Genomic DNA, 16,762 nt, shown 5'->3' on the forward strand with positions numbered 1-16,762 from the left:
TGAATTTGTTTTTTCTTTCTTCTGTAGACAAAATAATGTTGAATTATTCGGTGGCCTTTAAATTGGACTTGTTCGATTTTCGGCGCTTCCAAGGTCCGTTATCTGAAAGTCAAATGCTGAAGATTAGAGCAAAAGTGTTTAAAGTTAAAATTTATTTAAGTCAAAGTAACAATATTTTCATTAAAGTTAAAAAAGTTGAAAAAATAAGTCCAATTTTATACCCATTGATATTTAAGTATAAAATATATACATATGGGGCATTTCATGTCAAGTGAACTAACTTTTGAAATCGATGTCTTCCGATCAGGATAGGTTAGTTTTATTGGATATTAGTTCATACACAATTTATCAACAAGATAGGTGGAGAACCCTCTGAGTTAGAGGGGGTCAAAATTTTACATTTTGGCCAAGCAGGTGTTTTTTTTATCATCCATGTAACTTATTACCTATTGTTCTTAACAAAATGTGTCCCAAATAGTTTAGATAGCTATACTGTCAAATTTTTACCCTCTTTAACGGACAAACGTGTCACCTATTCTTGTGGTGCCAGTATAATAGGAGTGGAAGTTGTTAGTAAGTAGGATGTTGTTGATCAATAGATATTATAATGTGTTTAGAGTTCTAAAAATGTACCATATTCACTTTAAATCATTAAAGGTTAAAGCATGTTATCTTATCCGTTTATTATTAAAAAATAAAGTCTTATATACAGTGGTGGTCAAAACATATGCAACCAGAAACAGAATTTTACAAAAGTGGTTTAAACTAGTTTAAGATGTAAACAAAAATATTCATTTGCTTATAATATTTTTTAATTAATGCTTTAAAAATAAGAATATGAAATTTAATTCAGAATTGTTTGCATTGAAAAGAAAAAAAAATTAAAAAACTACGTATGGGTTGATATTTCATTGGTCAAAACATATGCAACTAATTGCTTTTAAAACATTTCTGTCTATAAAACTTAATATTTCGTGGCAAATCCTATATTTTCAATGACGGCCTTACATCGGCAAGGCAGTGAAGCTATCAAATTGGTAATAAAATTTGCAGGAATAGCGTTCCAAGCATCTACCAATCCTTGAAACATAATATCTGAATTAGTGCAATTTTCGGGGTCGATTCTTTGATTAACGATTTTCCAAATATTCTCAATGGGATTTAAATCTAGTATATGTGGTGGCCATTCCATTACCGAAACTCTTTCTTGTGCTAACCACGATTTAACAACATGTGAAGAGTGCTTGGGGTCGTTATCGTGCTGAATAACTCATCGAAGAGGCATATTATCCTCAGAATTTGGAAGCATTACTCTTTCCAAGATGTCTCTATAGATAAATCCATCCATTATTTCATTAATTTAGAGCGATGGGACAACTCCAGCAGCAGAAAAACAACCCCCATACGCCAACCACGATAAGGGTGATTAAGTTCTAAATCAATCGTAAAGAGTCGTAAATACTTCTTTTTCGGCTAGATACAAATCTAACATACTCCTACTGCTCCTTATTGGTATGAATCCATATTCCAAATAATTAGAAAATATCCTATTTACTTTGTTTTATTTCTTTCCTTTTATTCTGAGTACAAAATCTTAACGATTTTGTTTCGGCTCAGAGAGTTTGAATATCTTATCCAATTTATCCAGCCTTTTCCCCCTTCACCCGGCTTTCAGCTAAACATTGACAATGATTACAACTGAATATACATGGATTGCACATCGAATCAATCAATCCAGTTTATACTGTATATTTCTATTTTTGATTATATATTTTAAGGAAAAGACTTTTGAAATTACTTGATTGTTTATATTCAAAGATATTAAAGAAATTCTTAAGAGAACGTTAAGATTCCCATATCTTATTTGAAAAAAATCAGCCCAATTATGAATTAAAATTCCCCAGGGTGGTTACTCTCTATTGTGATGCGAAAGCAAAATGATACAATTGGTACCCTTTATTGCGTTTTTGCATCGCACAAAAAATTAGTTTAAAATGTTTTTATTTACAAGTTTTGACATTTGATTTTGTCATTCTTCGCTATTGTTTATTTTGTGGTGCCTGTGTTGCTTCTTTATGCGAAAGCGTTTGCGTAGACGACACAGAGAACCGAATTGTATTCTTATCGCATTTACCTTTCGCAATAGAGAGTATCCCCCTGGAGTTTTTTCCCTTTTCCCATTTTTCCTATTCAAATTCAATGTTAAACATATGAAAAGGGAAATAACTCCCGGGGAATTTTTATTCATAATTGGGCTGAATATAATATATGAATTTTAACTAACAGAAGTATTTTCAATTTGGTATAGTTTTAATGAAATTCCTTATTAACTTTAGATGTTTTAAATATTGTCTTAATAGCAAAATAAGTAGATATGTATATAAAACACTTGTTGTTTTAATACTTTTGCATTAAATTACATAAAAACTGAGAATTATTTTATTTCAAATTTAAAATATAACTACAATTTGTTAATTAATAATTATTTTATTATGTATATATGGGTTAGATTACTATAAGTTTCCACATCTTCTGCTAAATAAAAAAAGTTCGTCTTTTCTGTAAAGTTTAAAACAAGACAAAATACCAATATCAATACTTTATTTCTTTTGTTTTAAATATGTAAAGCAATCATTTAAAAAATTTATAAGCTCATGGTGTTTATATTACAATTTATATTTTATGGGATGTCACAATGCTGGGGCCGAATTACTTACGAATGAGCTGTCGTATCGAAATTCTATAATCTCAAATAAAAATTTTACTCAATATCGATTGCGGTAATTCGGCTCCTATTTTAAAAGCAATTTAGATGAATGAAAGTTTTATTTTTTTTTAAGTAATAAATTTTTTATTTAGTGTCGTTTTTTTTTATTTTAATATTATTAATTTTATAATATACTTGTTTTAGATTAAAAATCTTATATTGCAAAAGAAATTATAATAATAATTTATTAAATATTTTTTATTTATATTTAACTACATAATTTAGTTGTTTAATCATTTTGTGTTTTTTTTATAATTTTATTTTATATTTTTTCTTCTTTTAGCAGGGTTGGCAAATACTTAATTAAATTTTTTATTTTTATTGTTTTACTAAATACTCTAATAAATATTATTTTGTTATATTATAATAATTGATTGATTTACACCTCAACGGGGAAGAAGTCTTTGAGCAAAGTAGTGCGCCGTTTTTCAGCAATATCCATTTGATTTTCTAAATCTCCCAAATCTGTTGTTTCAGCACGTTCAATTTTCCACGAGAGATTTTCAATTTCAGCTTCTAGCTGAGCCTGTAATAAGAAAGAAAGTGAATAATTTAATAATGATGTTTCAGTGATGAAGAACCTTTACGAAAAAAAATCAATTATAAATAAATCATGTTGATTATTAGAGTTTTTCTTCATTCCTAAAATGTTTTCTTATAAATCACTATATCAGTGATACAACACAAACAACTATTTTTAGATGGTAAAATGTTCTTTGCTTTTATTATTGTTAATTTACTCTACTCCTTACCTGCTGATATTCAAAGAGATCTTTGCGTGAACCACTCTCCATGAAATACGCATAGGGGTAAGTGTATTGCAAGGTATAGCGACATTTCGCCAGCAGAGAAGCGGCATTGAAGAGATACTGCCAGTCGATCCAAGTGCCACGGCCTTTCATAACCTTGTCATTAATGCGTGTACGCAAACGATCCAATGTCTGCTGTTCCAATTGCAAAGACTTCGAATGATTCTCCCAACGTTCATAGTAATGTAAATATTTCTTTAATGCCTCTCTGGCCTGAACATGCACCGATTCATTGGCAATATTGGGATTATCTTTATAGCGTGAGCATTCATAATATTCTGAACCGTGTGTCTTCCAGTCACCCAAACACATCCAACAGAAATCGTATTTACAATTGAAACATTGCATGTGATTGCAGCCGCCATTCTTCTCAATGCAGATGTGACATTTGGGACAGTCTTTGGTATTGGCGCTTATATAGTTGGCCGTTTCGCTGTCGTCAGCACATTTGGTTAACCATTTTCTAATAACTTGACAATCTGTGGGAGCATGATAGTCCATGCCGCATTTGAAGCAAAAACTCGTAGTGCAGGAGGTGCAGACAACACGTTTGGGGGCAATTTCGCGCGAGCGCACAATAATTTGACAATTAGCACCGGGACAAAAGCGTAGCTCAGGATGTGATTTGACATAGTCTTTGAAAGCGAATTGTTGGTATTTTTCACGCATAACAGGGCGTGTTACTAGGGTCAACACCAAATCCTCGGGCACACGAACATTGCACCTTTGAGCCATACAACCAATTTGAGTGGAAATTCCCTAAAAAAAAAGATTTAAAAATAAATAATAACCAAAATAATTGAAAAAAATCATTGCTACACACCTGAAATATTTGCGTGTCGAAAAACATTGACCAACAGTCTTTACAAAATGAATGGGCACAGGATAGACTGTAGAATTTATCGCCCAGCTGCACTGTAGCACACACAGGACACAATTGACTGCGATAATGATGTGTTAAGCTGCTCATCATACCACCGCTGCTACCACTAATACTGCTTAGAGTGGGTGTAGCTGTTGGTGATTTACTATACGTACTTAAAGTGCCAATTGTGGTTGCTACACTAACCGCTGCTTGAGCACTTGTTGAGGCTACATTTTCGGTTTCCAATGCTGGATCGGCATTATTACAGGGCGGTTTTATGCGTGTCTCCACGAGCAGAGCATTGGCATTTTGTCGATATTTATCCACTACCACCTGATTGACCCACTCATGCTCGAGCAGCAGTACTTTAGCCAGCGATGGTGTTATCTGGAGTATTGTATTGAGTTTTTCCACCGATTCGTTGAGTAGCTTTTCAACCTCTTCCACTGTTAGGCATTCGAATTCGAAATATTCCGGATCGGTTTTTTTCGGATCTAAACGTTCAACATCACAATCTTCACCTGTGTGGAAGAGTAATAATATGGAGATAAGGTTATAGAGATATGTTAAATAATTCTTTTTTCCATATAAACAATTTATTTTATAAAAATTTGAAACATTTTAAAATTTAATATGAAGAAGAGAGCTATGTATATTCGGCTGTGCCGAATCTTAAAAACCCTTCAACAAATTATACTTAAAAAAAAAATTTAATATTTTTAAGTGAACAAAATTATTTTTTTTTAATTTTAAATTTTTTTTTTAAATTTAAATTTTTTTTTTTAAATTTTAAAAAAAAATTTTTGTTTTAAAAAATATTTTTCCGATTTTGACCCATTTTAGGTCCAACTTAATATGGTCTTATATACGTCGTTGCAAAGGTCTTTGAAATATCTATCATTAGATATCCATATTGTCTATATTAATGACTTAGTAATCCAGATATAGGTCAAAAATCGAGGTTATCCTGGTTTTTTCCTCATATCTCAGCCATTTGTGGACCGATTTTGCTGATTTTAAATAGCAAACTTCTCGAAAGCATGTCTGACAGAATTATTGAAGATTTGGATCCCGAAGATATCAGGGGTCTTCAGAAAATTGATTTCAACAGACAGACTGACGGACATGGCTTAATCGACTCCGCTATCTATAAAGATCCAGAATATATATGTATACTTTATAGGGTCGGAAATGAAAAATGTTGAAATTACAAACGGAATGACAAACTTATATATACCCTTCTCACGATAGTGAAGGGTATAAAAAGGCATTTAGTTTATAACAATTCCAATATCAAATTTGAACATTTTTTTCTTGATGTTTCTGCTGTAATTAATGCTTACACCTTTTTTTGGTGGGATGTGCTTTTATATACGCGCCTCCAACTTAATTATATAAAAATATTCATGTAAATATATATAAATTTACGCTTGAGTTATTATTTTTTGCTTTTGTTATGATATCTATTATTGAAGGTTATATACTAAACAATATAAATAGTTTATATAGTGATGAGTATCTGTAATATATAATATATAAAGTATTACATGATATTTTTACAGGTAAAATGTAAACAAATGAAATGCATGATGGTAGTAGGTAACACCAACAAAAATTACAAAAATCTTTTTTTTTTTTAACAAAAATAGAAAATATCAATAAAACACATGCAATGCAGCAAGTTTAAAACGACACAACAAATGAATGTTAAGAGATAAACGTTGTAATATTTGTAAATCGTGTTTTAAACAACAGCAACATGTCAATATTATTGATTTAGTAATGATAATGAATCAAATCAAATATAGATTGAAGAAAAAAAATACAATAAATAAAACAAAAATAGACTGAGAAAAATAGAAAAACTAAATAAATAGATGAAAGGTTATCAAAGGGCTAAAATCAACAATCATAGTTGAGATAGAGGAACAAAATTCAAATGGCAAGTACATACATGTATTGAATGTAAATGAATCACAAATATTTAGTGGTAGAAGAAGAAAAAATATAAACAACAACTACGCAATAGTAAACGTCAAACAAATGAAATGTTATTAAACAAACAAAAATACAAACAAACGCACACAGTGACACACACTTAATACATACAGTGGGGAACAGAAGTGAGTAGAGTACTTCTAAATGCATACAAATAATATTAAAGGTGGAATTTCAATTGTTTTATTAAGTTTTTATTTATTTTTCATTTAATACCCTTCACCATGAATATGTTCAAAACAACTTTCCCTGGCCTTCAAATAACTTATATACATGATTCATACATCAATATATCCGCTATAGACCCGGTTCGGTTGCTATTTAAATTCGAGGAAATCGGCCCACAATTGGCTGAGATATAAGGAAAAAACAAAGACAACCTCGATTTTTACCTATTTCTGAGACAATATGGATATCTAATGATAGATATTTCAAAGACCTTTGTAACTGCGAATATAAAGACATACAATGGGTCAAAATCTAGAAAAATATTTTTTAACACGTTTTTTTTTTAACCAAACAATTTTTTTGTCAGAAAATTTTTTTCATTTCCTAAATTTCCAAAAAAAACACTAATAAATTAAAAAAAAAATTTTTTTTTAATTTCAAATTTTAAAAATAATAATTTTATTTTAGTTTAGTTTACCTTAAAATATTTAAAAATTTTATTTGAAAATATAATTTGGTGAAGGGTATATAAGATTCGGTACTGCCGAATAAAGCTCTCATACTTGTTTTATTACATTGAGCAACAAATTTCGGGTCATCGCCAGCCTCAACAACTCCAATGGAAAATGAAAGTAGACCATTAACTTAACAAAACTGCCAAAGAGTTTTGAAAAGTTATTTCGAATTTCATTTTTATGGCTTCTTGAAGTTGAACTTTTCTGAAAAATACAATGAATGTCTTGTAGTGGATTTTAATCCAAAATTAATAATTTCTTTATATTTGACCACGCCTATATTTCCACATTAAGCAACAATAAGTATGCACAATTACATTCCATTATATATTTTTATATATTTATACGTTTTTTTTTTCCCTCCTTTAAATTTTCACTCATCGTAAAAATGGCCCAACTTCAAGAAGCCATAAAAATGAAATTCGAGCTAACTTTTCAAAACCCTTTGGCAGTTCTGTTAACTTAATGGTCTACTTTCATTTCCCATTGGAATTGTTGAGGCTGGTTTTTTTAGTGATAAGGCCAACATTCACGAAAATAAATTATTGAAATTAAACAAAGTTTTTGCTCATTTACTATTGTTATAAACATTAGATTTAGGAATATTTCTGTTTTAGTTGGTCATATAGTATCGGCCAAAAATAGTGATTGTTTTTCATATTCACCCCTATCGTGAAAAACATGTGAAATTTATGTTCCCATGAAATATCCATTTCTCTCGAAGGGAAAATTGCTATCGTGATATTCCCCTAAACTTTTCATTCACAATAGTTGATTTTGTTCGTAGCAGCTGTTTATTGTTTACAAAATTACATCTAAAAATTTCACAACATGGGGAATTTTTTCACGTGAACAAAGTTTATGAACGAAAAATGGGAAATGGGAACATATCTCATGTGAAATATTGATTCGCGATAGGTGTGATTATATTTATTTTTATGAAAATAAAGTTTTAAATATCAATTATGTATTATTTTCATTTGTTAATATATTTATTATTGATAAACACTTTTAAAGTTAATCTATAAGAGGGAACTTAAAATGAATAAATATTTAAAGATAGAAAATGAAACGGACACCCCTTCATGGAAATACTAATATAACACACTTTTAATTACACTTTTTATGTTGTCTTGCGGTATTAATTCGCAGGCTATTTTAACGACTGTTTTAATGGCAAATCGTGAAAATTGACCGGCAATTTTCACGATTGATTTTTATATTAACAATCTCCCACAAGTTCTCAATAGGATTGAGATAAGGAGATTGAGCAGGCCAATGAAGAACTTGAATCTTATTACTCTGTAGCCAAGTCTTACAAACTTTGGAGGTGTGCTTAGTATCGTTATCCTGTTGTAAGTTCCCTATAAGTGGCATCTCTTGACTGGCATAAGGCAACATTACATCTTTCAGTATATCACGGTACATGAACTGATCCATAATCCCATCAATTTTATGAATTGGTCCAATTCATTGACCAGCAAAGCAACATTGCCACCTCCATGTTTAATTGTTCCTTTGCAATACTTAGGTTTCAGTCGTTCTCCTTTTGGTATGCGTACACGTCTTAATCCATCGGAACTTTTTAAGTATTTGGATTCGTGAGACACTCCAGTCGATGTGGGCTTTGGCAAACTCCAGTTTAGCTTTTTTTTTTAGTTAATATAAATTTTTTTTTGCACGTTGCTCGACGAATAATCCTATTTCTACTGCTCTTCTACGGATTGTTCTTTCTCTAATGCATAATCTTTAACATGTTCTTACTTGACTAGCTGATGCTGTAGGATCTTTTTGAATTGCTGTTTTGATCAACGAATCATTATATCGTGTGGTTTTACGAGGACGTCCTCCAGAATGCACCGGTGATATACGAGCAGTCTGCAAAAACTTTGAAATGAACCTGGAAAAACCTGATCTGTAAATTGAATATTTTTACTCAATTCATGTCGTGATAAGCCAGCCTTCCAGTCTTCAATTTTAAATTCACTGGAGTATGCACTTGTCTTTTTCACAGTAAATTTTTTTTTTCTTCTTGAATTTTTAAATGAATTAGTTGTGGGTGTCGTTAACTCAAATCGCAAATATGTAGTAGCGTAGTCAAATTTGTAATCATCTTATAAGGGGGTGCTTTTGTTTTGCCCCTTGCGTTTTGTGTAAATGAATATTATTATATGAACATTCAACAACTTTTTTATCAAAAAAATTATGATTTGAAAAAATCCATTGAGAGGGTGCTTTAGTTATGGCCGATACTGTATCTAAGCATTACATTTACAAAATTTAACAACCACAGTACCTGAATAAACGAAATATATACATAGATTGCACATGAATTTGAGTACGCAACCAAGTATATACAACAATTTCCTTACAATAAACTTCGGCAGCCTTAAGTATTAGGGGCCGAATGAATAGACTCAACAAAATTCATTGAAACAACATGTCACTGGTGATATTTTCAGTATAATAGCACTCTTTTCCAGTGAAAATCGTGTATTAATTCCAAGTATTAATTCCCTTAAATTTTGCAAATTGTAGTTTCAAAATTTGGCTTTATGTTTATAAAACAGGATTTTGAGTGACATTGGGTAACAAACGCATGATTTAGAGAAAATACACAACTACAATCCGAAATGCCTTACGTTCTCTATATGCCGACCACTGACGTTACAAAGACGTGCTTTAAGTGGATATAATTTCAAGTTCAGGCGAAGTGTTTTGTGTGTGTATATGTTTTCAGCGTTATCACCTTCTTAGCTGGTTTCTTTGTTTTGTTATGAAAAATACCAACAAATACAGACATTTTGCTTTAGCTTAAAGATGTTGTAATGAATATTTTAAATAAACAATTCTAAAATTAAAATCCTTTATTTAAAAATAACAGAAATATTTAATTTCATAAGAAATTTATTTTTAAACTTAATTAAAGAATATACATATTATTAATTTTCATTATTACAATGTAATAGTTATGTTTTAACCGAAATTATAACTATAAGTTAACATATAACCAGACATTGTATTAATGGGGGGTTGTAATTGTTATTATTCCCTAAGAATTTCAATTTTATGAGACCTACAAACGTCAACGTACCAGTGAGTGCTAGAGATAAATGATCTTTAGTGGGATTTTTTACTATGAAATCATACATCTTTTCTACTCACTTATAAGAACAAAGGTAAACACAACAAACCAACAACCAACCACATTGATGATGACTTTTTTATGTTGTTGTTTGGTTGTAGTAGCAGTTGTTGTTATTATTATTATTGTATTTTCTATGTTCTGTTACTTTACTACTAAAGTAGGGGGTCAATAACCATATGATATGCCTACATAGTACATTTTTCTACTCTAGGTTTATTAATGCGAGTGAGTGTGTGGAAAATTTTTGTTTGTATTTTTATTTTACGACTAAAACGTATTATTCCTTACATATTGTCTTTTATGTCTTGCAGGTCTGTCTGTCTGTTAGTTGATCCGTCCTTTTGTCTGTTACTTCTGTGTTAAAGATTATTTTTCAATGTTAGGTTTTTTAGTTTAGTGTGACTGTAACAAGTTCATTAGATTTTGTTTTAATACTTAAAGGTTAATGAAACTCAATATAATAAATAAACACACAGGTTAGGTCATGATTTCCTATTTTCTGCTTTTAATCCCTATAAACTGTGGATTTTTTTCTTTTAAATCTAAAAAATAAATTGAAAATATGAACACGTTTTTGTGTTTATTGAGTTTTACGAGAGTTGGAAACGGAACCTACCTCCGATATAAGAAACTTAAAATTTAGAGCTTGTGTTGTTGTTAAAGTAATAAATATTTGAAGTATCTATTTGTTTAAAGTACATTTCTTTAAATTTTCAAAAACATATTATAAAAAAATTTGTATCCAAATTCTGTTTTTTTTTTCTTATATTTTGAAAAACTTTGTTTTGGTTTATTTCATAATACAATGGCCCTAACTATGAAAGAAATTTTTGTTAAAGTCGACTTTATTTTAAAATAGAACTTTTGTTTTATTTGAAAAAAGGTTTTGAAGCTTTCCAATATATACATTCAATCAGGGCACACTTAGAAAGGTGACTGCGATAAAACAGCTGATTATTTTTTTATTCAGTTTGAATTGTCAATTCACTTGTGGTTGTTGTGACGAAACAACAGGCAACTTTGACAGTTCACATACTTTTTAACAAAAACAAAGTACCTGTTGTTTTTGTATTGTTGTAGTGATGCAGTCACCTTTCTTAGTGTGCCCTGCATTCAAATAATTGAAAATATTTTTCAATGAATGTAAATAAAAAGAAGAAATTTCCAAAAATTGTAAAAACAAATTGTACATAAAAGTTCCTAACAAAAAGCTTTTTTTTAAATAATAAAACAACAATTTAAACTATATTTCAAATTTGTTTTATGGTACGAAATTTAAAATAATAGTCAACGTTATGGACTTAAAATCGATTTTAATGCTTTCGTAGTTAGGCTGAATAATTGTAGAAGGTAGAATCATTAGGGAGAGTTTTCAATATTTAGCCCTATAACGTCAAACTTTGATTTTGATTTTTTTCATATTTTTTTTATATTTGAGGTCACAAGAATTGTATAATTAGAATTTATTTTCTACTGATTGTTGTGTCATGGTTTATTTTAAAACCTTAATGATACATATAACCTCTTTTTTAATTTGTTTTGTTGTTTTTATTTTAATAAACTTATTGATCTCCCTAAATCACTTTCCAATAAGCATTTTTACTGGAATCAAGTGTAACTCAAGTCTTGAATTATAGTCAAACAATTGAATTAATGTTGTATAACACTTTATATCAATAGCATTCTCCAGTAAAAAAGAAACATAAATTCAAGCCATATGTTTTTTGTCTGAAAAATATTTAATTTTTTTCAAATATTGTTCAAGTTAAAAACAAAATATTCAAGTGCATGAATTTTTGAGGCTTTGGTGCTTATTGGGTTGAGGTGTTTACTCCTGAAACAATTGAAAAAATCACGATATGGTGTTGGCCGATCGGAGATTGAAAGTGCGAGAGATTGTGGAAGCCATAGTTATCTCACATTGCTCAGTGGTTCCAATATTGAATGATCACTGGGGTATGAGAAAGCTTTCCCCAAGATTGCTGCTGCATTTGCTCACATTCGGGTGCACAAAAGGCTGCACATATTTGCAGTTTCCATGGCAAAATTCCATGAATTAAGCTACGAAATTCTCCCTCTTACGCCCTATTTTCCGGATTTATCCGCAGTGATTATTTCTTGTTTCTAAACCTTAAGAAATGGCTCGGCAGAAAGATTTAACGAAAATCTTTGGAAAATGGAAGATGTAATTTTTGGGTTATCATTATGCAGCATCCTATTTTGATAAGAAAAGGATTTCTAAAAAAAAACTTTAAAATCTATTATTGATGAGATCAAAAAATGTTTAAACATTTCAAAAGTTTTTAACAATTATTCTTTAGCTATTTTCACGCATCTATTAAATAATAAACTTGAATCTATTATAAAAACCAAACAAAAACGATTTCCGAAATTCGGGAGAACTTTAAATTTTGTATGTAGGTATTAATAAAATACAAAATTTCTTAAGAATTTTTTTAATATTTGCAAAAATTTACTTCTTATTGGCTAATAATGTATAAGGTTCTACACCCTTTCCAATTTTATTTCAGAAATTTCTAATTGAATTTCAGAAATTTCCAATTATATTTCTGATTGAATTTCAGAATTTTCCAATTGTATTTCAGAATTTTGTAATTGAATTTCAGAATTTTCTAATTATATATAAGAAATTTCTAATTGTATTTCAGAAACATCCATTTGTAGGTATTTCAATAAATCTCCAATTGTATTTCACAAATATCCAATTGTATTTCAGAAAATTCTAAAAGCAATACCTATGGAAATAGGTACAAATAGAAATTTCTGAAAAATTTTGAAATACAAGTTTTTAAGTGTAAATAAATTAAATTGTAAATTCGAAATTTCTGAAATTTAATTGGAATTTTTAGAAATATAATTAGAAATTTCTGAAATTTAATTGGAAATTTATAATATATGTAGGTACAATTGGAAATGGTGTAGTAACATTTTATATCTCGGCTATATGTTGAAGATACATACTTAACAAATCAGAATCTAGAAAGCTATATTAACTACACGAAAATTTAGTTGACTGCATTTTAAAATTTAACACAGTGCAAAGTGTAAAATTATATATAGTCGGTCTATAACGACTACATATATTTTACATTTTTATAACATATGAAATAAAACGAAAAAAATATTATTAAAATATCCCTTATTCAAGATCAGTCGGTCAGTAACTTACCTGAATTGTAATAATCTTCGTATTCGCAATCATTATCCGAATATTCCATATCCGAATCGGCTGACATGATTTTTATTTATGTATTTGAGTTTGTTATGGGCAATTAAAGTTTGAAGCAGCAAATAATCCAACTGCAGTTAAAGATTTTGTTGTAATTTTTTAGTTGACGAAATAAAAAATGGCCAAGTAAATGATGAGTAAAAATTCTTTATATATATTTTTTTTTAATATTTCACAGGCACTAACACATGCATACTATATATAAAAATGCACTTTAAAAAACACACGCGCGTGCACAAAATTTCACGTAATTTTACACTGGAAAAAGTGACCCCTTGTGAAGTTTCGATGAAAATGAAAACAAGAACAACAACCACGTCGATTGTTTTGGTAGAAATGTAGGGGAGCTTCGAAAAACCGAAACAAGAATGTTCGCCAGCAGCAACAATAATAACAACAACTAAATGCAGCTATAAACCAGACACTAGACCAGGGATGTAAAAAGAGAATTGAATTTACGATGACGACGAAAATGAACGTGTTACAGCTGATTATTGTTTTTAGTTTTTCTTTTGTTTATATTTTATTTAATTCTGTGTTCAGATTGAAACAAAAACTGGTGGATGTTTTTTTTTCAGCTGGAGAAACAAGTTTAAAGGGAAAACAGGATTTTTATTTCGTACTGCTGCTAATGGCTGGTTGACTTCTCTGGGTGTGTGTGTTTTTCTGCTTTTTGCAGTGACGAAGGGGTGGCTGGTTGTACAATAGCTTTTTGTTTTTTTTTGGTGGAGGCGTATTAATAACTTGTTTTTGTTACAAGTAATACAAATACGTAGAGGGTTGAATTTTTATGTAATTGTTAAATTAAATTTTCCATTTAAGTAAAAACTTTATTTTATTTAACTCTTTAAAAACATTTTTCTTGTTTATAATTTTTAGCAACAACAATCAAATGTCCAGTTAGAATATTTTGTTGTTTGTGTGAGAGTATAACAAAAAAAACTGCTCCCCTTTTCCCTTGAGACATCAGCGGGAGGTTGTTTGCTTGCTCAATTATCTACTTAGTTTTTTCTTTCTTTTGTCTTCTTTCAGTATTAAAGAAAAAGATTTCTTTGTTTTAATTATTCGTTGCGTTTTTTATTAGTTCATAACTCTTTTTTAAGCACTTTTTCAACTATAAATTCAAATATATATCTGTTTAATTATACTTTTAAATTATTTAAAAATACTTTTCTGTATAAAATGTATTGTAAACTATAAAAAAAAACTCTTTTTCTTCCGAAAGGCGTCGTAAATGTAATGAATATTATGGGAAATGCTGCTTTTTCTTAGTAAAACACAGTAATTCACCCATGAATGTTAGCATTACTTAAGTGGTGTCTAGTTTCCCAAAAGTTAAAAGTAATGCCAATTTGTTTTAAACGTCACTACTGGCCGCTAGAGTTTGTGATGAATAAAACTAGTGTTGAATTTTTAGAAATTCACTAGAAATACCGTTATTTCAAATTTTTCAAGGTCATTCAAATTTGTCATCCTAAAAGTAGGAAATGTGATTTTTTTTTGCAGTTTTTGACTGTGTTTGTTGAAGAAGAAATGTGGGTGGGGGATTGGTTGTCCTTCAAGTCTTTCCTGTCTCAAACACCAACATACTTATAATGATACCGTCTGATAGATATAGCTGCTTCAAGTAGTCTAATTGATCAAATACATAACTAGTTATTGTAAAATGTACGGGTGATAGATAATTGTCCTCAAATAGTCAGTTAAAAAGACATCCCATACATAGACAGTCCAATAACCGATTGCTTGAAAAGAAACCTTCTTCCGATAATTATCCAATAAATTACTTCTGGTGGATAAAATAACTACTTTTTATAACTACTTTTTAAAGTGCAGTACAAAATAAACGTTTAAAGTGACTACACTATAGATTACTTAGATACACTAATGTGACAATTGACTTCACGTCTGAATGTATAAAGCAGTCATGCCCAAGCCCTATACTCTTGGTACTCTTTTGTTTTTGTAATTGCTCTTAGCTATAGGCTGTGTGTTTTGTATACTCACTAGAGCACTCAGCACTACCCAGCGGCGAAATTTTTGAGGCCTTCAGCTATAAGGCCTTCCTAGACCTTTTTTTAGATCCAGTACTCATGCTCGCTTGCCTTCTCAGGAAGACCTTATGGAAGGCCTACTTGCTCCCTTCTTTTTGTTGCTACAAACGTAGTACAAGCAGAAAATACCGTTAAAAACTCACATTCCAAAGACAAAACTACAAATACAAAAAAATGCAAAAAGTGAAGAGAGAAAAAGAAGTAAACTTAAAATAGTTTTGCTTTAATTCTTGAACAAAGCGGTTGTGAGAATTTTTTACTTGGTCATTATTGGATTTTATTATAAAAAAATTAAAATAAATAAGATATCGCTTAGGCCGGGTAAGTTATTAAATTTTCAACATAGTTTAGGCTTAATCAAAGATTCAATTTATTTAACAAAATTTATTTACAAAAGGCCTGAAAACAAGCCTGTGAAGAAGGCCTGCTGCCAGGCCTGTTGAAGAAGGCCTTCTATCAGGCCTGTTGAAGAAGGCCTTGGCTGGCTAGGACATCGTGTGTAAAAAATATATGAGTATGGAATGGAGCAATGAGGCCTTGTGTCTGATAAATAAGGCCTTCCAGAAGGCCTTCTTACTACTTCTTTTCGCCGCTGGGTAGCAATACAAAATACACAAACAACTTTGTCTTATTATTTTTTTTTCGTTATTCACTGAATACACGCATGTTGAAAGCAACAACACTTTCGTATGCTTTGCTGGTAAACATTGACGACTGCGATCATCCATGTAGATTTTGTTTTTGTTTATCGTATGATATTTTAAAAATGTGTGTGTTGAAAGTGTGTTTTTTTTTCATTTTTCTTTGTATGAATTGGTTTTAGCAACAACAAATATTGAATAAAAAGTAGCTTTTCTTTAAATGTATTGGTGTTTACTCTTCCATAAGGAACTTGTGGGCACCCCTGGTATAAAGTAACCAATTGACTTCTCTCTGCACAACAAATGTCAAATGACCCAAAATATATAATTCGAGACATTATTAGTGGCTATTATTGTCTATAACCCCTTGTCTATACTTGCCAAATACTTATCATAACAATTAATGACGTTTGTTGTCAGGACAAAGTTGTCTAACAAAAGCCCTAACAATTTTGTCATAACGGAGCAATAATACTAATAAATGGATATATAATTTTTTATCTTGACAACCATTTTGACGTTTATCGTGACAAAAATAGACCAATCA

General features: G+C 30.1%; 1 protein-coding gene across 1 annotated transcript; it reads right to left on the bottom strand.

Annotated features, from left to right (window-relative positions):
• Positions 1–2,823: 2,823 nt before the first annotated feature.
• Positions 2,824–14,766, bottom strand: ari-2 (E3 ubiquitin-protein ligase ari-2). Its single transcript, XM_065511069.1, has 4 exons — positions 13,461–14,766; positions 4,400–4,962; positions 3,520–4,335; positions 2,824–3,293 (listed from the first exon to the last, which is right to left on the bottom strand). Exons 1-4 carry the CDS (start codon positions 13,525–13,527, stop codon positions 3,147–3,149), a joined length of 1,593 nt encoding a protein of 530 aa, XP_065367141.1. The 5' UTR covers positions 13,528–14,766; the 3' UTR covers positions 2,824–3,146.
• Positions 14,767–16,762: the final 1,996 nt, after the last annotated feature.

This window comes from Calliphora vicina, chromosome 5, assembly GCF_958450345.1.
Source record: "Calliphora vicina chromosome 5, idCalVici1.1, whole genome shotgun sequence".
Classification (NCBI taxonomy): Eukaryota; Metazoa; Arthropoda; class Insecta; order Diptera; family Calliphoridae; genus Calliphora; species Calliphora vicina.

Coding starts and splice junctions, on each gene's coding strand:
- ari-2 (XM_065511069.1), bottom strand. CDS start 13,527: ATGTCAGCCGATTCGGATATGGAATATTCGGATAATGATTGCGAATAC. Junction 4,963..13,460: donor CGAAGATTATTACAATTCAG/GTAAGTTACTGA, acceptor TCTTCCACACAG/GTGAAGATTGTGATGTTGAA. Junction 3,294..3,519: donor ATCTCTTTGAATATCAGCAG/GTAAGGAGTAGA, acceptor TTCTTATTACAG/GCTCAGCTAGAAGCTGAAAT.